This window comes from Pleurodeles waltl, chromosome 4_1, assembly GCF_031143425.1.
Source record: "Pleurodeles waltl isolate 20211129_DDA chromosome 4_1, aPleWal1.hap1.20221129, whole genome shotgun sequence".
NCBI classification, from domain to species: Eukaryota; Metazoa; Chordata; class Amphibia; order Caudata; family Salamandridae; genus Pleurodeles; species Pleurodeles waltl.
This window is the reverse complement of record NC_090442.1, coordinates 288,598,818-288,623,968: the sequence shown is the minus strand read 5'-3', so window position 1 is coordinate 288,623,968 and position 25,151 is coordinate 288,598,818. Positions and strand designations below refer to the sequence as shown.

The window sequence follows — 25,151 nt, the reverse complement described above, 5'->3', positions numbered from 1 at the left end:
CAAGATTACACATGCGGCCCTTACAACAGTGCCTAGCAACACAATGGACACAAGCACAGGGTCAACTTCAAGATCTAGTGTTGATAGACCGCCAAACACACACCTCGCTTCAATGGTGGAATCCTGTAAATTTAAACCAAGGGCGGTCTTTCCAAGACCCAGTGCCTCAATACGTAATCACAACAGATGCTTCCATGGTAGGGTGGGGAGCACATCTCAACCAACACAGCATCCAGGGACAATGGGACACTCAGCAGAAGCAACTTCACATAAATCAGCTAGAACTACTAGCAGTGTTTCTAGCGTTGAAAGCATTTCAACCGCTAATAACCCACAAACACATTCTTGTCAAAACAGACAACATGACAACAATGTATTACTTAAACAAACAGGGAGGCACACACTCATCACAACTGTGTCTCTTAGCACAGAAGATTTGGCATTGGGCGATTCACAATCACATTCGCCTAATAGCGCAATACATCACAGGAATTCAAAACCAATTGGCAGAAAATCCCAGTCGAGATCACCAACAGATCCACGAATGGGAGATTCATCCACAGATACTGCAAACCTACTTCCAAAAGTGGGGAACACCGCAAATAGACCTATTCGCAACAAAAGAAAACGCAAAATGCCAAAACTTCGCATCCAGGTACCCACAGCCTCACTCCAAAGGCAATGCGTTATGGATGAGTTGGTCAGGGATATTTGCTTACGCTTTCCCCCCTCTCCCACTCCTTCCGTATCTTGTAAACAAATTGAGTCAAAACAAACTCAAACTAATACTAATAGCACCAACTTGGGCACGACAACCTTGGTACACAACATTACGAGACCTGTCAGTAGTGCCTCATATCAAACTACCAAACAGACCAGATCTGTTGACACAACACAAACAACAGATCAGACACCTAATCCAGCATCGCTCAATCAAGCGATCTGGCTCCTGAAGTCTTAGAATTCGGACACCTAGACCTTACACAAGAATGTATGGAGGTCATCAAACAGGCTAGAAAACCTACTACAAGACATTGCTACGCAAATAAATGGAAACGATTTTTTTATTACTGTCAAAATAATCAAATTCAACCATTACACGCGTCCACAAGAGACATTGTAAGCTACTTACTACACTTATAAAAATCTAACTTAGCTTTTTCGTCCATTAAAATACATCTCACAGCAATTTCAGCCTGTCTGCAAATTACACATTCAACTTCACTATTTAGAACCCCAGTCATAAAAGCATTTATGGAGGGTTTAAAAAGGATAATTCCACCAAGAACACCACCAGTTCCTTCGTGGAACCTCAATATTGTAGTAACGCGACTCATGGGTCCACCATTCGAACCCATGCACTCTTGTGAAATGCAATACTTGACCTGTGTAAGGAAATGCCTCCTTGGCATGGTTGCCCCCTGACTTTTTGCCTTTGCTGATGCTATGTTTACAATTGAAAGTGTGCTGAGGCCTGCTAACCAGGCCCCAGCACCAGTGTTCTTTCCCTAACCTGTACTTTTGTATCCACAATTGGCAGACCCTGGCATCCAGATAAGTCCCTTGTAACTGGTACTTCTAGTACCAAGGGCCCTGATGCCAAGGAAGGTCTCTAAGGGCTGCAGCATGTCTTATGCCACCCTGGAGACCTCTCACTCAGCACAGACACACTGCTTGCCAGCTTGTGTGTGCTAGTGAGGACAAAACGAGTAAGTCGACATGGCACTCCCCTCAGGGTGCCATGCCAGCCTCTCACTGCCTATGCAGTATAGGTAAGACACCCCTCTAGTAGGCCTTCCAGCCCTAAGGCAGGGTGCACTATACCATAGATGAGGGCACCAGTGCATGAGCACTATGCCCCTACAGTGTCTAAGCAAAACCTTAGACATTGTAAGTGCAGGGTAGTCATAAGAGTATATGGTCTGGGAGTCTGTCAAAAACGAACTCCACAGCTCCATAATGGCTACACTGAATACTGGGAAGTTTAGTATCAAACTTCTCAGAATAATAAACCCACACTGATGCCAGTGTTGGATTTATTAAAAAATGCACACAGAGAGCATCTTAGAGATGCCCCCTGTATTTTACCCAATTGTTCAGTGCAGGACTGACTGGTCTGTGCCAGCCTGCTGCTGAGAGACGAGTTTCTGACCTCATGCGGTGAGAGCCTTTGTGTCCTCTGAGGACAGAAACAAAGCCTGCTCTGGGTGGAGGTGCTTCACACCTCCCCCCCTGCAGGAACTGTAACACCTAGCAGTGAGCTTCAAAGGCTCAAGCTTTGTGTTACAATGCCCCAGGGCACTCCAGCTAGTGGAGATGCCCGACCCCTGGACACAGCCCCCACTTTTGGCGGCAAGTCCAGGAGAGATAATGAGAAAAACAAGGAGGAGTCACTAGCCAGTCAGGACAGCCCCTAAGGTGTCCTGAGCTGAGGTGACTCTGACTTTTAGAAATCCTCCATCTTTTAGAAGGAGGATTCCCCCAATAGGGATAGGAATGTGACCCCCCTCCCCTTGGGAGGAGGCACAAAGAGGGTGTACCCACCCTCGGGGCTAGTAGCCATTGGCTACTAACCCCCCAGACCTAAACACGCCCTTAAATTTGGTATTTAAGGGCTTCCCTGAACCTAAGAATTTAGATTCCTGCAACTACAAGAAGAAAAGGACTGCTGAGCTGAAAGACCCCTGCAGAAGAAGAAAAGAAGACACCAACTGCTTTGGCCCCTGACCTACCGGCCTGTCTCCTGCCTTCTAAAGAAACCTGCTCCAGCGACGCTTTCCCCAGGACCAGCGACCTCTGAATCCTCAGAGGACTGCCCTGCTTCAAGAAAGACAAGAAACTCCAGAGGACAGCGGCCCTGCTCCAAAAAGACTGCAACTTTGTTACAGAGGAGCAGATTTAAAGACCCCTGCAAATCCCCGCAAGAAGCGTGAGACTTGCAACACTACACCCGGCGACCCCGACTCGACTGGTGGAGAAACAACGCTACAGGGAGGACCCTCCGGCGACTCCGAGACTGTGAGTAACCAAAGTTGTCCCCCCTGAGCCCCCGCAGCAACGCCTGCAGAGGGAATCCCCAGGCTCCCCCTGACCGCGACTGCCTGACTCTAAAATCCCGACGGCTGGAAAAGACCCTGCACCCGCAGCCCCCAGCACCTGAAGGAACGGAACTTCAGTGCAGGAGTGACCCCCAGGAGGCCCTCTCCCTTGCCCAGGTGGTGGCTACCCCGAGGAGCCCCCCCCTTGCCTGCCTGCACCGCTGAAGAGACCCCTTGGTCTCCCATTGATTTACATTGAAAACCCGACGCTTGTTTCTACACTGCACCCGGCCGCCCCCGCGCTGCTGAGGGTGTACTTTTTGTGTGGACTTGTGTCCCCCCCGGTGCCCTACAAAACCCCTCTGGTCTGCCCTCCGAAGACGCGGGTACTTACCTGCTGGCAGACTGGAACCGGGGCACCCCCTTCTCTCCATTGAAGCCTATGTGTTTTGGGCACCTCTTTGACCTCTGCACCTGACCAGCCCTGAGCTGCTGGTGTGGTAACTTTGGGGTTGCTCTGAATCCCCAACGGTGGGCTACCTTGGACCCAAATCTGAAACTTGTAGGTGATTTACTTACCTGCTAAAACTAACAATACTTTACCTCCCCCAGGAACTGTGAAAATTGCACTGTGTCCACTTTTAAAACAGCTATTTGTGTTTTATGTGAAAAGTATATATGCTACTGTAATTATTCAAAGTTTCTAAAGTACTTACCTGCAATACCTTTCAAATGAGATATTACATGTAGAATTTGAACCTGTGGTTCTTAAAATAAACTAAGAAAAGATATTTTTCTATAACAAAACCTATTGGCCTGGATTTGTCTCGGAGTGTGTGTTCCTCATTTATTGCCTGTGTGTATGTACAACAAATGCTTAACACTACTTTGATAAGCCTACTGCTCGACCACACTACCACAAAATAGAGCATTAGTATTATCTCTTTTTGCCACTATCTTACCTCTAAGGGGAACCCTTGGACTCTGTGCATACTATTCCTTACTTTGAAATAGTGCATACAGAGCCAACTTCCTACAAGGACAAGCAGTACTAAGAACATTATTTCAGACAACTTCAACTCCTACAGGCTAAACCACCGCTTTGGGGGAGATAACTGCTTATTAGTCTATGCACAGCATGTGTATCTGCAGCTACACATACCATCGAACGGAAAATGTCACTTACCCAGTGTACATCTGTTCGTGGCATGAGACGCTGCAGATTCACATGCGCCCTCCCACCTCCCCGGGAGCCTGTAGCCGTTATAAGTTGACTAAAGTTAAACTTGTACATTTGAAAATTTGTAAACATAACACTTTTAGTCACATTATGTACATACATACTGTAGGACGTTGGCTCTGTATGTGCTATTTCAAAGTAAGGAATAGCATGCACAGAGTCCAAGGGTTCCCCTTAGAGGTAAGATAGTGGCAAAAAGAGATAATACTAATGCTCTATTTTGTGGTAGTGTGGTCGAGCAGTAGGCTTATCAAAGGAGTAGTGTTAAGCATTTGTTGTACATACACACAGGCAATAAATGAGGAACACACACTCCGAGACAAATCCAGCCAATAGGTTTTGTTATAGAAAAATATCTTTTCTTAGTTTATTTTAAGAACCACAGGTTCAAATTCTACATGTAATATCTCATTTGAAAGGTATTGCAGGTAAGTACTCTAGGAACTTTGAATCATTACATTAGCATGTATACTTTTTACATAAAACACAATAAGCTGTTTTAAAAGTGGACACAGTGCAATTTTCACAGTTCCTGGGGGAGATAAGTTTTTGTTAGTTATTTCAGGTAAGTAGATCACTTACAGGTTTCAGTTTTTGGTCCAAGGTAGCCCACCGTTGGGGGTTCAGAGCAACCCCAAAGTTATCACACCAGCAGCTCAGGGCCGGTCAGGTGCAAAGGTCAAAGAGGTGCCCAAAACACATAGGCTTCAATGGAGAGAAGGGGGTGCCCCGGTTCCGGTCTGCCAGCAGGTAAGTTCCCGCGTCTTCGGAGGGCAGACCAGGGGGGTTTTGTAGGGCACCGGGGGGGACACAAGTTCACACAAAAAGTACACCCTCAGCGGCACTGGGGCGGCCGGGTGCAGTGTAGAAACAAGCGTTGGGTTTTCTTTAGTTTTCAATGGGAGACCAAGGGGTCTCTTCAGCGATGCAGGCAGGCAAGGGGGGGGGCTCCTCGGGGTAGCCACCACCTGGGCAAGGGAGAGGGCCTCCTGGGGGTCACTCCTGCACAGAAGTTCCGTTTCTTTAGGGGCTGGGGGCTGCGGGTGCAGGGTCTTTTCCAGCCGTCGGGAAATGGAGTTCAGAGAGTCGCGGTCAGGGAGAGCCTGGGGATTCCCTCTGCAGGCGTCGCTGTGGGGGCTCAGGGGGGACAACTTTGGTTACTCACAGTCGTAGAGTCGCCGGAGGGTCCTCCCTGAGTTGGTTGTTCTCCACCAGTCGAGTCGGGGTCGCCGGGTGCAGTGTTGCAAGTCTCACGCTTCTTGCGGGGAGTTGCAGGGGTCTTTAAATCTGCTACTTGAAACAAAGTTGCAGTTCTTTTGGAGCCGTGCCGCTGTCCTCAGGAGTTTCTTGGTCTCTTGGAAGTAGGGCAGTCCTCTGAGGATTCAGAGGTCGCTGGTCCTGGAGAAAGCGTAGCTGGAGCAGGGTTCTTTAGAAGGCAGGAGACGGGCCGGTAGGACTGGGGCCAAAGCAGTTGGTGTCTTCTTTCTTCTTCTGCAGGGGTTTTCAGCTCAGCAGTCTTCTTCTTCGGTAAGTTGCAGGAATCTAAAATCTTAGGTTCAGGGAAGCCCTTAAATACTAAATTTAAGGGCGTGTTTAGGTCTGGGGGGTTAGTAGCCAATGGCTACTAGCCCTGAGGGTGGGTACACCCTCTTTGTGCCCCCTCCCAAGGGGAGGGGGTCACATCCCTAATCCTATTGGGGGAATCCTCCATCTGCAAGATGGAGGATTTCTAAAAGTTAGTCACTTCAGCTCAGGACACCTTAGGGGCTGTCCTGACTGGCCAGTGACTCTTCCTTGTTGTTTTCTTTGTTTCCTCCAGCCTTGCTGCCAAAAGTGGGGGCCGTGGCCGGAGGGGGCGGGCAACTCCACTAAGCTGGAGTGTCCTGCGGTGCTGTGACAAAGGGGTGAGCCTTTGAGGCTCACCGCCAGGTGTTACAGCTCCGGCCTGGGGGAGGTGTTAGCATCTCCACCCAGTGCAGGCTTTGTTACTGGCCTCAGAGTGACAAAGGCACTCTCCCCATGGGGCCAGCAACATGTCTCTAGTGTGGCAGGCTGCTGGAACCAGTCAGCCTACACAGATAGTCGGTTAAGTTTCAGGGGGCACCTCTAAGGTGCCCTCTGTGGTGTATTTTACAATAAAATGTACACTGGCATCAGTGTGCATTTATTGTGCTGAGAAGTTTGATACCAAACTTCCCAGTTTTCAGTGTAGCCATTATGGTGCTGTGGAGTTCGTGTAAAACAGACTCCCAGACCATATACTCTTATGGCTACCCTGCACTTACAATATCTAAGGTATTGCTTAGACACTGTAGGGGCACAGTGCTCATGCACTGGTGCCCTCACCTATGGTATAGTGCACCCTGCCTTAGGGCTGTAAGGCCTGCTAGAGGGGTGACTCATCTATACCTGCATAGGCAGTGAGAGGCTGGCATGGCACCCTGAGGGGAGTGCCATGTCGACTTACTCGTTTTGTTCTCACCAGCACACACAAGCTGGCAAGCAGTGTGTCTGTGCTGAGTGAGGGGTCTCCAGGGTGGCTTAAGACATGCTGCAGCCCTTAGAGACCTTCCCTGGCATCAGGGCCCTTGGTACCAGAGGTACCAGTTACAAGTGACTTATCTGGATGCCAGGGTGTGCCAATTGTGGAATCAAAAGTACAGGTTAGGGAAAGAACACTGGTGCTGGGGCCTGGTTAGCAGGCCTCAGCACACTTCCAATTCAAAACATAGCATCAGCAAAGGCAAAAAGTCAGGGGTAACCATGCCAAGGAGGCATTTCCTTACACATACTTACTCCATTGCATGGGCATTATTACTATATACACAACTCCTACCTCACCCACTGCGGGGAAAACAATCTAAGATGGAGTCGACGCCCATGCGCAATGGAGCTGAAATGGGAGGAGTCCCTCGATCTCGTGACCCGAAAAGACTTCTTCGAAGAAAAACAACTTGTAACACTCCGAGCCCAACACTAGATGGTGGGATATGCACAGCATGTGAATCTGCAGCGTCTCATGCCACGAACAGATGTACTGGGTAAGTGACATTTTCCATATATATACATATATATATATATATATATATATATATATCTATATATATATATATATATATATATATATATATATATATATATATAATCTCTCCCTCTCCCTCTCCCTCTGTGATGCTCACATTGAGTGCTTGTGCACTGTTTTAATCTCCTCTGCTCCCAACTTTCCATCATGTGCTTTTTCCAAATGCCTTAACACTTTCTCTCCACTTGCTCTTCTTTTGTAGCACTCCACTGCCTTGTTGCTGACTTCACTGTGTAGATGTAACATAGATTGGCCCTACCCCTTATGCATTTTCTCTATTTTGCACTTTTAGCAAAGTAGTCTTAATTATTGTTTGTTTACTAAACCAAGTGGCGTCGCCATCTTGGATTTGTAAACTAAAAAGAAATGTTCTCACTATCATTCAGATGGTGTGCACATGAATGTTCATGCACCCAAGAATGCAGTAGACTGACGTGATCTGTTACTTTATTGTGCTAGTTTTCTATTTATTTCTTAAATTTTTTTGTACATTATCAGTAAAACGTTTTCCACCCGTCCCGCCACCTCTGATGCTGTACAGCATTATGATAACCATTGGGGAAGCTGATGGGCCCAGAGTTGAGACCTGTTCCCTTTGCCAATGCTTTGCTTCCTTGGCTTTACATCTTATTATTTCATGCTAAAGGAAAGTTTCTCAGTCTCTTCTCTCCTACTTTTTGTTCCAGGCAGCACATGCGAGACTGTACCCTAAGTCGAAAAGAGTTATTTCAAGATATACTTTCCTACAATCTAACCTTGATAGGCTGCTCTGAGGGAAGCACTGATGAGGAAATTGGGACTGCAGCAGGTCAGTTATACATTTTGTTTGGTATGGTACTTTGCTTTTGATTTAGGTAGTTCATCAAACTATAGAGATAAGCAAAAAAGTAAAACATGGACAACAACATGTATAAAGATATGTGGTCTACTGAGTTTTTTTTAATTTCAGCACTTGACGAGACAGGAGATTCCAGGTAAATCAGCATCTCCGTTGGCCTCATTGTTGGTATCATTGTCTAATGTAGAAAGAATTGCACATTATGTCTCATATATTTTCTCATCTATGAGGCCTGTCTTCGGTATCAGTTTATGGTGACTCGAAATTGTGTTTTTTGTAGCTGGACTCGAAAGGAAAATCGAGCTTTTATTAAAGACACTGAAACTCAGATAATGTACTTTAATTGCTTTCCCACAGCAGCACAGTACTGTAGCAATAAAAGATATGCTTATGCACCTGTATACAACATCAGGAATCCAATCTCCTTAATGCTATCTTTACATAGCAGTTGTGCCTTCCATTAACAAATGCAAAGATGCATCTCTTCAAATGATTTTCCAAGAGCACAACAGAACTGCCAGGCTCTTATAAAAATTATCCAAGCGAACTCCGTGTCTAGCCTGGAAATCAAAGCAAATTATTAACTATAGTTTAAAAATAACAAAACCAATCATGACACTTCAAACAATCAATTACTGTTATTATACTTTGATAACAGGCATATCCTTACTTTATTATCATCATTCCTGATGGTTTATTTTTCTTCCTTTTTTAAATTGACCAAACCCCGTAGTGTGTGAGTGGGATGTTAGCTAAGTTTATTGTGCACTCCTATGGTGTGGCAATTTATACGGAGTCCAGGAAACCCATAGTGATAGTGATAGTGATAGTGAATAGGTGTCCAGATAACAAATTTCTGATAGGAAAATCTCTCTGGGGTGGCTGAGGTGAGCAGCTTAAGCTTGTCCAGGAGCAATGTAAAGCACTTGAAATACTACAGGCGTCGGCCATTAACTCACGCATAAAAAAGACCCACGAGTGTTGCAAAAATAAAGGATACTGTATTACAGCACTATTACTAAACTAGCATTGGTATATCTCCCTTAGACAAGCAGGAGCCAGAGCAGACCACAGACTCACCACCTGTATTTCAGGATCTGCAAATGTCTGAGGACAGCAGACCCCAACAGCCGGTCGACGTTGACTTGAGGTGCCTGCGGATGCAGGGAAGTGACTTCTTCACTCCAATGGAGACTTCTTTGTGCTACCAGGTGCAAATATAGTCCTTGTAAACTTGGAGGATGCACAGCTTGGATGTTGCAGAATTCTTGCAGAATCCAGAGAAACAATGTTCCAATGGGAATCTTCCCACCAGAAGCAGACTTGTTCGGTTCCAACGAAGACCAGCAGCGATTCCAGGAGCTGAAGATGTCTTGCAGAGAGTTCCTTGGAGAGTCTTGCTTGACGGATCTGAGGAAAACCCACGAGGGAGCCCTTAATTAACCTTAAAAGGGGTTTGGGCACTGTGAGGAAATGCCTCCTTGGCATGGTTGCCCCCTGACTTTTTGCCTTTGCTGATGCTATGTTTACAATTGAAAGTGTGCTGAGGCCTGCTAACCAGGTGTAGGAAGTTGGCTCTGTATGTGCTATTTCAAAGTAAGGAATAGCATGCACAGAGTCCAAGGGTTCCCCTTAGAGGTAAAATAGTGGTAAAAATAGATAATACTAATGCTCTATTTTGTGGTAGTGTGGTCGAGCAGTAGGCTTATCCAAGGAGTAGTGTTAAGCATTTGTTGTACATACACATAGGCAATAAATGAGGTACACACACTCAGAGACAAATCCAGCCAATAGGTTTTTATATAGAAAAATATCTTTTCTTAGTTTATTTTAAGAACCACAGGTTCAAATTCTACATGTAATATCTCATTCGAAAGGTATTGCAGGTAAGTACTTTAGGAACTTCAAATCATCAAAATTGCATGTATACTTCAAGTTATTCACAAATAGCTGTTTTAAAAGTGGACACTTAGTGCAATTTTCACAGTTCCTAGGGGAGGTAAGTATTTGTTAGGTTAACCAGGTAAGTAAGGCACTTACAGGGCTTAGTTCTTGGTCCAAGGTAGCCCACCGTTGGGGGTTCAGAGCAACCCCAAAGTCACCACACCAGCAGCTCAGGGCCGGTCAGGTGCAGAGTTCAAAGTGGTGCCCAAAACACATAGGCTAGAATGGAGAGAAGGGGGTGCCCCGGTTCCGGTCTGCTTGCAGGTAAGTACCCGCGTCTTCGGAGGGCAGACCAGGGGGGTTTTGTAGGGCACCGGGGGGGACACAAGCCCACACAGAAATTTCACCCTCAGCGGCGCGGGGGCGGCCGGGTGCAGTGTAGAAACAAGCGTCGGGTTCGCAATGTTAGTCTATGAGAGATCTCGGGATCTCTTCAGCGCTGCAGGCAGGCAAGGGGGGGGTTCCTCGGGGAAACCTCCACTTGGGCAAGGGAGAGGGACTCCTGGGGGTCACTTCTCCAGTGAAAGTCCGGTCCTTCAGGTCCTGGGGGCTGCGGGTGCAGGGTCTCTCCCAGGTGTCGGGACTTAGGATTCAAAGAGTCGCGGTCAGGGGAAGCCTCGGGATTTCCCTCTGCAGGCGGCGCTGTGGGGGCTCAGGGGGGACAGGTTTTTGTACTCACAGTCTTAGAGTAGTCCTGGGGTCCCTCCTGAGGTGTTGGATCGCCACCAGCCGAGTCGGGGTCGCCGGGTGCAGTGTTACAAGTCTCACGCTTCTTGCGGGGAGCTTGCAGGGTTCTTTAAAGCTGCTGGAAACAAAGTTGCAGCTTTTCTTGGAGCAGGTCCGCTGTCCTCGGGAGTTTCTTGTCTTTTCGAAGCAGGGGCAGTCCTCAGAGGATGTCGAGGTCGCTGGTCCCTTTGGAAGGCGTCGCTGGAGCAGGATCTTTGGAAGGCAGGAGACAGGCCGGTGAGTTTCTGGAGCCAAGGCAGTTGTCGTCTTCTGGTCTTCCTCTGCAGGGGTTTTCAGCTAGGCAGTCCTTCTTCTTGTAGTTGCAGGAATCTAATTTTCTAGGGTTCAGGGTAGCCCTTAAATACTAAATTTAAGGGCGTGTTTAGGTCTGGGGGGTTAGTAGCCAATGGCTACTAGCCCTGAGGGTGGGTACACCCTCTTTGTGCCTCCTCCCAAGGGGAGGGGGTCACAATCCTAACCCTATTGGGGGAATCCTCCATCTGCAAGATGGAGGATTTCTAAAAGTTAGAGTCACCTCAGCTCAGGACACCTTAGGGGCTGTCCTGACTGGCCAGTGACTCCTCCTTGTTATTCTCATTATTTTCTCCGGCCTTGCCGCCAAAAGTGGGGCCTGGCCGGAGGGGGCGGGCAACTCCACTAGCTGGAGTGTCCTGCTGGGTTGGCACAAAGGAGGTGAGCCTTTGAGGCTCACCGCCAGGTGTGACAATTCCTGCCTGGGGGAGGTGTTAGCATCTCCACCCAGTGCAGGCTTTGTTACTGGCCTCAGAGTGACAAAGGCACTCTCCCCATGGGGCCAGCAACATGTCTCGATTTGTGGCAGGCTGCTAAAACTAGTCAGCCTACACAGATAGTCGGTTAAGTTTCAGGGGGCACCTCTAAGGTGCCCTCTGGGGTGTATTTTACAATAAAATGTACACTGGCATCAGTGTGCATTTATTGTGCTGAGAAGTTTGATACCAAACTTCCCAGTTTTCAGTGTAGCCATTATGGTGCTGTGGAGTTCGTGTTTGACAGACTCCCAGACCATATACTCTTATGGCTACCCTGCACTTACAATGTCTAAGGTTTTCTTTAGACACTGTAGGGGTACCATGCTCATGCACTGGTACCCTCACCTATGGTATAGTGCACCCTGCCTTAGGGCTGTAAGGCCTGCTAGAGGGGTGTCTTACCTATACTGCATAGGCAGTGAGAGGCTGGCATGGCACCCTGAGGGGAGTGCCATGTCGACTTACTCGTTTTGTCCTCACTAGCACACACAAGCTGGCAAGCAGTGTGTCTGTGCTGAGTGAGAGGTCTCCAGGGTGGCATAAGACATGCTGCAGCCCTTAGAGACCTTCCTTGGCATCAGGGCCCTTGGTACTAGAAGTACCAGTTACAAGGGACTTATCTGGATGCCAGGGTCTGCCAATTGTGGATACAAAAGTACAGGTTAGGGAAAGAACACTGGTGCTGGGGCCTGGTTAGCAGGCCTCAGCACACTTTCAATTGTAAACATAGCATCAGCAAAGGCAAAAAGTCAGGGGGCAACCATGCCAAGGAGGCATTTCCTTACACCAGGCCCCAGCACCAGTGTTCTTTCCCTAACCTGTACTTTTGTATCCACAATCGGCAGACCCTGGCATCCAGATAAGTCCCTTGTAACTGGTACTTCTAGTACCAAGGGCCCTGATGCCAAGGAAGGTCTCTAAGGGCTGCAGCATGTCTTATGCCACCCTGGAGACCTCTCACTCAGCACAGACACACTGCTTGCCAGCTTGTGTGTGCTAGTGAGGACAAAACGAGTAAGTCGACATGGCACTCCCCTCAGGGTGCCATGCCAGCCTCTCACTGCCTATGCAGTATAGGTAAGACACCCCTCTAGCAGGCCTTACAGCCCTAAGGCAGGGTGCACTATACCATAGGTGAGGGTACCAGTGCATGAGCATGGTACCCCTACAGTGTCTAAACAAAACCTTAGACATTGTAAGTGCAGGGTAGCCATAAGAGTATATGGTCTGGGAGTCTGTCAAACACGAACTCCACAGCACCATAATGGCTACACTGAAAACTGGGAAGTTTGGTATCAAACTTCTCAGCACAATAAATGCACACTGATGCCAGTGTACATTTTATTGCAAAATACACCCCAGAGGGCACCTTAGAGGTGCCCCCTGAAACTTTACCGACTGTCTGTGTAGGCTGACTAGTTCCAGCAGCCTGCCACACCAGAGACATGTTGCTGGCCCCATGGGGAGAGTGCCTTTGTCACTCTGAGGCCAGTAACAAAGCCTGCACTGGGTGGAGATGCTAACACCTCCCCCAGGCAGGAGCTGTGACACCTGGCGGTGAGCCTCAAAGGCTCACCCCTTTGTCACAGCCCAGCAGGGCACTCCAGCTTAGTGGAGTTGCCCGCCCCCTCCGGCCACGGCCCCCACTTTTGGCGGCAAGGCTGGAGGGAACAAAGAAAGCAACAAGGAGGAGTCACTGGCCAGTCAGGACAGCCCCTAAGGTGTCCTGAGCTGAGGTGACTCTAACTTTTAGAAATCCTCCATCTTGCAGATGGAGGATTCCCCCAATAGGGTTAGGATTGTGAACCCCTCCCCTTGGGAGGAGGCACAAAGAGGGTGTACCCACCCTCAGGGCTAGTAGCCATTGGCTACTAACCCCCCAGACCTAAACACGCCCTTAAATTTAGTATTTAAGGGCTTCCCTGAACCTAAGAATTCAGATTCTTGCAACAACAAGAAGAAGGACTGCCTAGCTGAAAACCCCTGCAGAGGAAGACCAGAAGACAACAACTGCCTTGGCTCCAGAAACTCACCGGCCTGTCTCCTGCCTTCCAAAGAACTCTGCTCCAGCGACGCCTTCCAAAGGGACCAGCGACCTCTGCATCCTCTGAGGACTGCCCTGCTTCGACGACGACAAGAAACTCCCGAGGACAGCGGACCTGCTCCAAAAAGACTGCAACTTTATCCAAAGAAGCAGCTTTAAAGAACCCTGCAATCTCCCCGCAAGAAGCGTGAGACTTGCAACACTGCACCCGGCGACCCCGACTCGGCTGGTGGAGAACCAACACCTCAGGGAGGACCCCCGGACTACTCTCCGACTGTGAGTACCAAAACCTGTCCCCCCTGAGCCCCCACAGCGCCGCCTGCAGAGGGAATCCCGAGGCTTCCCCTGACCGCGACTCTCTGAAACCTAAGTCCCGACGCCTGGAAAAGACCCTGCACCCGCAGCCCCCAGGACCTGAAGGACCGGACTTTCACTGGAGAAGTGACCCCCAGGAGTCCCTCTCCCTTGCCCAAGTGGAGGTTTCCCCGAGGAACCCCCCCCTTGCCTGCCTGCAGCGCTGAAGAGATCCCTAGATCTCCCATTGACTTCCATTACAAACCCGACGCTTGTTTCTACACTGCACCCGGCCGCCCCCGCGCTGCTGAGGGTGAAATTTCTGTGTGGACTTGTGTCCCCCCCGGTGCCCTACAAAACCCCCCTGGTCTGCCCTCCGAAGACGCGGGTACTTACCTGCAAGCAGACCGGAACCGGGGCACCCCCTTCTCTCCATTCTAGCCTATGTGTTTTGGGCACCACTTTGAACTCTGCACCTGACCGGCCCTGAGCTGCTGGTGTGGTGACTTTGGGGTTGCTCTGAACCCCCCACGGTGGGCTACCTTGGACCAAGAACTGAACCCTGTAAGTGTCTTACTTACCTGGTAAAACTTAACAAATACTTACCTCCCCTAGGAACTGTGAAAATTGCACTAAGTGTCCACTTTTAAAACAGCTATTTGTGAATAACTTGAAAAGTATACATGCAATTTTGATGATTTGAAGTTCCTAAAGTACTTACCTGCAATACCTTTCGAATGAGATATTACATGTAGAATTTGAACCTGTGGTTCTTAAAATAAACTAAGAAAAGATATTTTTCTATACAAAAACCTATTGGCTGGATTTGTCTCTGAGTGTGTGTACCTCATTTATTGTCTATGTGTATGTACAACAAATGCTTAACACTACTCCTTGGATAAGCCTACTGCTCGACCACACTACCACAAAATAGAGCATTAGTATTATCTATTTTTACCACTATTTTACCTCTAAGGGGAACCCTTGGACTCTGTGCATGCTATTCCTTACTTTGAAATAGCACATACAGAGCCAACTTCCTACAGGCACTCTCTGCAGTGACCCACCTATAAGAGGCGGTCAGGGAGGTCATATACCTGGCCTAACCAGGTAAGTGCTCCCAGGGGCTCGGCCCATCTTATTTCCAAGGTGGCAGAATCAAGTGGCCACCTGGAAGAGCTCTGTGCTGCTCCCTAGGGGAGGAGCTGGACAGGGGGGTGGTTACTCCCCTGTCCTTTGTGCAGGTTTGCACCAAAGTGGGAACCGGGGGTTCCTGAACTGGTGGAAACCGGATTATGCAAGGAGGGCACCAAATGTGCCTTTCAAAGCAGTCTGGTAATGCTTAGAGGCCACCCCCACACTAGCCCTTGGACAACTAATACACAGGGAGAGGTGGTCACACCTCTCCCTTGCAGGAAATCCTTTGTTCTTCTCTGGCCTGAGCCTGGCTCATCAGCAGGAGGGCAGAACAGTTTCTGGGGTCAGCCTCAGCGAGGGCTGGCAGCCAGATCCCATAAGGCTGCACAGGCAGAACTTGGGGGATCCTCTAAGGAACCCCAGAGTACATGGTGGTATGCAACTAAAACTGGTATTGGTGTAGTTGCATGATTCCAACATGTTTGGTACCAAACATACCTAGGTTTGCAGAAGCCATTAAGTAGTTTGACCACTCATTTTGACCATTGTCCACTACATACCTTAAGATGGCTTCCCGCACTTAGAGTTCAGGAATTGGCCTGAGTCTGTAGGGGTACACTGCTTATGCAGGGAACCCCTCACACCTAGAGACATGCATCCTGCCTTTGGGGTGAAGGACCTACCTGAGGGGTAACTTATAATGTCTAAGTGCAGTTGTAGGAAGTTGGCTCTGTATGCACTATTTCAAAGTAAGGAATAGTAGGCACAGAGTCCAAGATTTCCCCTTAGAGGTAAGATAGTGGCAAAAAGAGATAATACTAATGCTCTATTTTGTGGTAGTGTGGTCGAGCAGTAGGCTTATCAAAGGAGTAGTGTTAAGCATTTGTTGTACATACACACAGGCAATATATGAGGAACACACACTCAGAGACAAATCCAGGCCAATAGGTTTTGTTGTAGAAAAATATATTTTCTTAGTTTATTTTAAGAACCACAGGTTCAAATTCTACATGTAATATCTCATTTGAAAGGTATTGCAGGTAAGTACTTCAGGAACTTTGAATAATTACAGTAGCATATACTTTTCACATAAAACACAAATAGCTGTTTTAAAAGTGGACACTTAGTGCAATTTTCACAGTTCCTGGGGGAGGTAAAGTATTGTTAGTTTTAGCAGGTAAGTAAACCACCTACGGGGTTGAGATTGGGGTCCAAGGTAGCCCACCGTTGGGGGTTCAGAGCAACCCCAAAGTTACCACACCAGCAGCTCAGGGCCGGTCAGGTGCAGAGTTCAAAGTGGTGCCCAAAACGCATAGGCTTCAATGGAGAGAAGGGGGTGCCCCGGTTCCGGCCTGCCAGCAGGTAAGTACCCGCGTCTTCGGAGGGCAGACCAGGGGGGTTTTGTAGGGCACCGGGGGGGACACAAGTTCACACAAAAAGTACACCCTCAGCGGCACTGGGGCGGCCGGGTGCAGTGTAGAAACAAGCGTCGGGTTTTCAATGTAAATCAATGGGAGACCAAGGGGTCTCTTCAGCGATGCAGGCAGGCAAGGGGGGGGCTCCTCGGGGTAGCCACCACCTGGGCAAGGGAGAGGGCCTCCTGGGGGTCACTCCTGCCCAGGAGTTCCGATCCTTCAGGTGCTGGGGGCTGCGGGTGCAGGGTCTTTTCCAGCCGTCGGGAAATGGAGTTCAGGCAGTCGCGGTCAGGGGGAGCCTGGGGATTCCCTCTGCAGGCGTCGCTGTGGGGGCTCAGGGGGGGACAACTTTGGTTACTCACAGTCTCGGAGTCGCCGGGGGGGTCCACCCTGAGGTGTTGGTTCTCCACCAGTCGAGTCGGGGTCGCCGGGTGCAGTGTTGCAAGTCTCACGCTTCTTGAGGGGAGTTGCAGGGGTCTTTAAATCTGCTCCTTTGAAACAAAGTTGCAGTCTTTTTGGAGCAGGGCCTCTGTCCTCGGGAGTTTCTTGTCTTTCTTGAAGCAGGGTAGTCCTCTGAGGATTCAGAGGTCGCTGGTCCTTTGGAAAGCGTTGCTGTAGCAGGTTTCTTTGGAAGGCAGGAGACAGGCCGGTAAGACTGGGGCCAAAGCAGTTGGTGTCTTCTGTTCTTCTTCTGCAGGGGTCTTTCAGCTCAGCAGTCCTCTTCTTGTAGTTTCAGGAATCTAAATTCTTAAGTTCAGGGAAGCCCTTAAATACTAAATTTAAGGGCGTGTTTAGGTCTGGGGGGTTAGTAGCCAATGGCTACTAGCCCTGAGGGTGGGTACACCCTCTTTGTGCCTCCTCCCAAGGGGAGGGGGTCACATTCCTATCCCTATTGGGGGAATCCTCCATCTGCAAGATGGAGGATTTCTAAAAGTTAGTCACTTCAGCTCAGGAAACCTTAGGGGCTGTCCTGACTGGCCAGTGACTCCTCCTTGTTATTCTCACTATCTCCTCCGGCCTTGCCGCCAAAAGTGGGGGCCGTGGCCGGAGGGGGCGGGAACTCCACTAGCTGGAGTGCCCTGCGGTGCTGGAACAAAGGGGGTAAGCCTTTGAGGCTCACCGCCAGGTGTCACAGCTCCTGCCTGGGGGAGGTGATAGCATCTCCACCCAGTGCAGGCTTTGTTACTGGCCTCAGAGTGACAAAGGCACTCTCCCCATGGGGCCAGCAACATGTCTCGGTTGTGGCAGGCTGCTGGAACCAGTCAGCCTACACAGATAGTCGGTTAAGGTTTCAGGGGGCACCTCTAAGGTGTCCTCTGGGGTGTATTTCACAATAAAATGTACACTGGCATCAGTGTGCATTTATTGTGCTGAGAAGTTTGATACCAAACTTCCCAGTTTTCAGTGTAGCCATTATGGTGCTGTGGAGTCCGTGTTTGACAGACTCCCAGACCATATACTCTTATGGCTACCCTGCACTTACAATGTCTAAGGTTTGGCTTAGACACTGTAGGGGCACAGTACTCATGCACTGGTGCCCTCACCTATGGTATAGTGCACCCTGCCTTAGGGCTGTAAGGCCTACTAGAGGGGTGACTTATCTATACTGCATAGGCAGTGTGAGGTTGGCATGGCACCCTGAGGGGAGTGCCATGCCGACTTACTCGTTTTGTTCTCACCAGCACACACAAGCTGGCAAGCAGTGTGTCTGTGCTGAGTGAGGGGTCCCCAGGGTGGCATAAGACATGCTGCAGCCCTTAGAGACCTTCCATGGCATCAGGGCCCTTGGTACCAGGGGTACCAGTTACAAGGGACTTACCTGGATGCCAGGGTGTGCCAATTGTGGAATCAAAGGTACAGATTAGGGAAAGAACACTGGTGCTGGGGCCTGGTTAGGAGGCCTCAGCACACTTTCAGTTCAAAACATAGCATCAGCAAAGGCAAGAAGTCAGGGGGTAACCATGCCAAGGAGGCATTTCCTTACAGCAGTGGTCAAATTTTGTGGTGAAAGGGCGCATGTACCATTTCACGCAGGCTGCAATGGCAGGCCTGCACTCAGTGTGTATGGGCTCCCATGGGTGGCATAGTAAATGCTGCAGCCCATGGGGTTCCCCTGGTCTACCAGTGCCCTGGGCACCTAGGTACCATATACTAGGGACTTGCATTGGTGTACCAGTATGCCAATTGTTGGTGTAAGAAGTTACCAGCAACTAAATTTAGGGGGGAGAGCACAGTCACTGCGGTCCTGGTTAGCAGGATCTCAGTGATCTACAGTCTAAACACACTGACATCAGGCAAAAAGTGGGGGTAACTATGCTAGAAAGATGGCACTTACCTGCAGTGTGAAACCAGGGTATGGAGGTGGCAATTAGAGTCTCTGTATAGTAACATTTTGATTTCCTTTACAGTCTAAAAATCACAATTATATATCAAGACTATGCTCTGATTATGTCACATCTAAAGCCCATGCACACCTCAGACATGTGTAATCAGTTTTATATATAACTCTACCAAGGTAGATATATTAGACTAATCTAAAGGCTAATCTAAAGGCTAATCTAAAGGCTTTGTACTGTCACATAGGCTTTAGCAGCTGTTACACTTCTTGATGCGTGTGCACAAAACACCCCCTCATTCAGAAGAGGTTACTCATCGTATTTCTAATCTGTGTTGAAATAGTAGCAAACCTTAATGGTCTGAAGAGCTTCACATTTGAAGTCAAGAGTTGACCCATATCACACGTTCTTTCCACATACTCCTGAACACATTTCATATGTGCCCCCCCCCCCAAAAAAAAAACTACCTAGTCTTTACTGGAAGCCAGGGGACCAGGCCTAAACATTGTTGATGATTTGAACTTAGAGAATACGTAAGCAAGCATTCATCGGACAAATGATAACACATTTTATTTAATTTGCCAAAAAATACATTTTAAAAATAAGCATTTAAATAGGAAGGTTGGAGCTTTTCTAAATTCATTTGATGCAAGACTTAGTCCATACTATATTATGTTTGATGCACCTACACTGCTCCCAACAAATTAATTTGAGGATACTAATATAATTTGTAGCCTCCAGTTTTAATTTCCTTGATATTGGCTGTATATGTCCATATTTGTTATTGTACATTCTCTCTCTCTCTCTCTCTCTCTCTCTCTCTCTCTCTCTCTCTCTCTCTCTCTCTCTCTCTCTCTCTCTCTCTCTCTCTCTCTCTCTCTCTCTCTCTCTCTCTCTCTGTCTTTCCCCCCCCCGTCCTCCCCCCTCCCCCCCCCCATAACAAGTATCCATATACAGATCAACATCTGGTCTGTAACTTGTGTTTGTCACCAGAACACAAGGAGGATACTTGTGAGGCCTGTCGAGCGTTTCGGTCCAGGAAGACACTCAGGGACCGAAGAGCAAGAAGACTGCAAATGGCGTCGGCGCCAACAGGACAAGAGCGTTTCGAGGAGGAGGAAGAAACATTCTCCACCCAGGATTCGGAGTCTGAGGAGATCGATCCCGAGGAATCGTCGAAACCAAGAACTCACGAGAAAAGCGCTAAAGCCCAGGGGACGCCACCACCAACAGGCCATGGCTTAACCCGAAAAATAGGTGACCGTTCATCGGCACCGAAAAAGGGCGAGCTGGTGTCGAAGTCATCCGACTCCGGTCGAGATACCGGCACACAGCAATCTCGGGCCCGAGATAGTGGCTCAGAGAAGATTCGGCACTGAGACAGCGGCACCGAAACGGGTCGGCACCGAGAGAGCACGACGCCGAAAGTAAAGGTTTCGTCGGAGCCGAAAAAAGCAGCCGAAAAGGTTTCGGAACCGAAATATCCGGCCTCGGAACCGAAAACAAGTTCCTACACTGAGGAACAAGGACTGTCCACACAAATGAAGACACATAGATTTGGACAGGAATTACAAGACAGTAGAGCCAGATCACACACACAGACGGCTCTTTATTCAAAAAGATACAGGGAAGATCAGCACTCTTCCTCCAGTCAAAATGAAACGCAAGCTTGCCTTCCAAGACAAGGACAAACAGCCACACGCAAAGGTGGCTAAACAAGTAACACCGCCACCATCCCCACATCACTCTCCGCAACCATCACCGGTAGCCACTCCACCAATGATGCAATCCCCAACTCATACAGAAATGAGTCAAGATGACCCTGACGCATGGGACCTTTATGACGCACCAGTGTCAGATAATAGTCCAGAATGCTATCCAGCTAAACCATCGCCACCAGACGATAGTACAGGCTACGCACAGGTGGTGTCAAGAGCAGCAGCATTTCATAATGTCAGCCTTCATTCAGAGCCCATTGAAGACGACTTTCTTTTTAATACACTGTCGTCCACACACAGCCAATATCAGAGTCCTCCTATGCTACCTGGAATGCTAAAACACTCTAAACAAGTGTTTGAGGAGCCTGTTAAAGGGAGAGCCATTACTCCAAGAGTAGATAAAAAATATAAACCGCCACCAACAGACCCAGTGTACATTACACAACAGCTAACACCAGACTCTGTTGTAGTGGGAGCAGCGCGCAAAAGAGCCAACTCTCATACTTCAGGAGATGCACCACCTCCAGATAAAGTCGAAAATTCGATGCTGCAGGCAAAAGGGTGGCGGCACAGGCAGCAAACCAGTGGCGTATTGCAAATTCGCAAGCTTTGCTAGCCAGATATGATAGGGCCCATTGGGATGAGATGCAACACCTTATTGAACATTTACCCAAGGAGTTCCAAAAAAGAGCGCAGCAAGTAGTAGAAGGAGGACCGAGTATCTCCAATAATCAGATACGGTCAGCAATGGATGCTGCAGACACAGCTGCTAGAACTGTCAACACAGCAGTAACAATAAGGAGACATGCATGGCTGCGTACATCAGGATTTAAACCAGAGATACAGCAAGCTGTGCTGAATATGCCATTCAACGGACAGCAGTTGTTTGGGCCGGAGGTGGACACTGCGATCGAAAAACTTAAGAAAGACACTGACACGGCCAAAACCATGGGCGCACTCTACTCCCCACAGAGCAGAGGCACATTTCGAAAGATACAATTTCAAGGGGGGTTTCGAGGGCAAACCACAGAAGCCACAACCTCACAAACAAAGCCCACTTACCAGAGCCAGTATCAGCGGGGAGGTTTTCAGGGACAATATAGAGGGGGACACTTTCAAAGGAATAGAGGAAAGTTCCAAAGTCCCAAAACTCCTCCAAACAAGCAGTGACTTCAAGGTCACAAATCCCCAACACATAACACCTGTGGGGGGGAGACTAACCAAGTTTTACAAACATTGGGAGGAAATAACAACAGACACTTGGGTCTTAGCAATTATCCAGCATGGTTATTGCATAGAATTTCTCAAATTCCCTCCAAACATCCCACCGAAAAAACACAATATGTCAAAACAACATATAGATCTTCTAGGACTAGAAGTTAAGGCATTGCTACAGAAAGAAGCAATAGAGTTAGTACAAAACAACAAATAAACACAGGAGTTTACTCCCTGTACTTTCTGATACCCAAAAAAGACAAGAGTCTGAGACCTATACTAGATCTCAGAACATTAAATACCTACATCAAATCAGATCACTTTCACATGGTTACATTACAAGACGTAATCCCACTGCTCAAACAACAAGACTACATGACAACACTAGACCTAAAGGATGCATATTTCCATATACCAATACATCCTTCACACAGAAAGTACCTAAGGTTTGTATTCCAAGGGATACATTACCAATTCAAAGTGTTGCCATTCGGAATAACAACTGCACCAAGAGTCTTTACAAAATGCCTAGCAGTAGTAGCTGCACATATCAGAAGGCAGCAAATACATGTGTTCCCGTACCTAGACGATTGGTTAATCAAAACCAACACGCTAGAAAAATATTCACAACACACAAAGTATGTCATAGAAACCCTCCACAAACTAGGTTTCTCAATCAACTGCACAAAGTCACACCTTCTGCCGTGTCAAACACAGCAATACTTAGGAGCAACAATCAACACAGCAAAAGGGATTGCCACTCCAAGTCCACAAAGAGTTCACACATTTCACAATGTAATACAGACCATGTATCCAAATCAAAAGATACAAGTCAAACTGGTGATGAAACTACTAGGCATGATGTCTTCATGCATAGCCATTGTCCCAAACGCAAGGTTGCACATGCGGCCCTTACAACAGTGCCTAGCATCACAATGGTCACAAGCACAGAGTCCGCTTCTAGATCTGGTGTTGATAGACCGCCAAACATACATCTCGCTTCAATAGTGGAACAGTATAAATTTAAACCAAGGGCGGCCTTTCCAAGACCCAGTGCCACAATACGTAATAACAACAGATGCTTCCATGATAGGGTGGGGAGCACACCTCAATCAACACAGCATCCAAGGACAATGGGACATACAGCAAAAACAGTTTCACATAAATCACTTAGAACTGTTAGCGGTATTTCTAGCGCTCAAAGCATTTCTACCCATAATAAGCCACAAACACATTCTTGTCAAAACAGACAACATGACAACAATGTATTACCTAAACAAACAGGGAGGCACACACTCGACACAGTTGTGTCTCCTAACACAGAAAATATGGCATTGGGCGATTCACAACCACATTCGCCTAATAGCACAATTTATTCCAGGAATTCAGAACCAGTTAGCAGACAATCTCTCTCGGGATCACCAACAGATCCACGAATGGGAGATTCACCCCCAAATACTAAACACTTACTTCCAAATGTGGGGAACACCACAAATAGATCTATTTGCGAAAACTCAAAAGGCCAAAACTTCGCATCCAGGTACCCACAAGATCAGTCTCAGGGCAATGCGTTATGGATGAGCTGGTCAGGGATATTTGCTTACGCTTTTCCCCCTCTCCCACTCCTTCCATATCTAGTAAACAAATTGAGTCAAAACAAACTCAAACTCCTACTAATAGCACCGACATGGGCAAGACAACCTTGGTACACAACACTACTAGACCTCTCAGTAGTACCTCATGTCAAACTACCAAACAGACCAGATCTGTTAACACAACACAAACAACAGATCAGACATCCAAATCCAGCATCGCTGAATCTAGCAATTTGGCTCCTGAAATCCTAGAATTCGGACACTTAGACCTCACACAAGAATGTATGGAGGTCATAAGACAAGCTAGGAAACCTACCACTAGACACTGCTATGCAAATAAGTGGAAAAGATTTGTTTATTACTGCCATAATAATCAAATTCAACCCTTACACGCATCTGCCAAAGATATAGTAGGATACTTACTACAATTGCAAAAGTCAAAGCTAGCTTTCTCTTCAATAAAGATACATCTTACCGCAATTTTAGCCTACCTGCAAATTACGCACTCAACTTCATTATTTAGGATACCAGTCATAAAAGCATTTATGGAAGGCCTAAAGAGAATTATACCACCACGAACACCACCAGTTCCTTCATGGAACCTCAACATTGTCTTAACATGACTCATGGGTCCACCTTTTGAGCCCATGCACTCTTGTGAAATGCAATACTTAACATGGAAAGTTGCATTTTTGATTGCCATCACATCTCTAAGAAGAGTGAGTGAAATTCAAGCATTTACCATACAAGAACCATTTATTCAAATACACAAGCATAAAGTAGTTCTACGGACAAATCCAAATTTTTTACCAAAAGTGATCTCACCTTTCCACTTGAATCAAACGGTAGAATTACCTGTGTTCTTCCCACAGCCAGATTCTGTAGCTGAAAGAGCACTGCATACATTAGACATCAAAAGAGCACTAATGTACTACATTGACAGAACAAAACTAATTCGAAAAACAAAACAACTATTTATTGCTTTCCAAAAACCTCATACAGGGAATCCAATTTCTAAACAAGGCGTTGCTAGATGGATAGTTAAGTGTATTCAAACCTGCTATCTTAAAGCAAAGAGAGAGCTGCCTATTACACCAAAAGGCACACTCAACCAGAAAAAAAAGTGCTACCATGGCCTTTCTAGGAAATATTCCAATGAACGAAATATGTAAGGCAGCAACATGGTCTATGCCTCATACATTTACCAAACACTACTGTGTAGATGTGTTAACGGCACAACAAGCCACAGTAGGTCAAGCTGTACTACAAACATTATTTCAAACAACTTCAACTCCTACAGGCTGAACCACCGCTTTTGGTTAGATAACTGCTTACTAGTCTATGCACAGCATGTGTATCTGCAGCTACACATTCCATCGAAAGGAAAATGTCACTTACCCAGTGTACATCTGTTCGTGGCATTAGTCGCTACAGATTCACATGCGCCCACCCGCCTCCCCAGGAGCCTGTAGCTGTTTAGAAGTTGATCTTGAACATTTGTAAATATATTACTTTAAACTTCATTATGTACATACGTATTCACTCCATTGCATGGGCACTATTACTAGCATACACAACTCCTACCTCACCCTCTGCGGGGAAACCAATCTAAGATGGAGTCGACGCCCATGCGCAATGGAATCGAAATGGGAGGAGTCCCTCGGTCTCGTGACTCGAAAAAAGACTTCTTCGAAGAAAAACAACTTGTAAGATTCCGAGCCCAACACCAGATGGCGGG

General features: G+C 47.6%; 1 protein-coding gene across 1 annotated transcript in view; it reads left to right on the top strand.

The window, feature by feature from the left end:
• Window positions 1–25,151, top strand: part of ZFC3H1 (zinc finger C3H1-type containing) — a 715,283-nt gene that overhangs the window by 308,458 nt on the left and 381,674 nt on the right. The window contains exon 18 of the mRNA XM_069228345.1: window positions 8,047–8,168. Coding sequence (XP_069084446.1) covers window positions 8,047–8,168 — 122 coding nt within the window. The remainder of the gene's footprint in view (window positions 1–8,046; window positions 8,169–25,151) is intronic.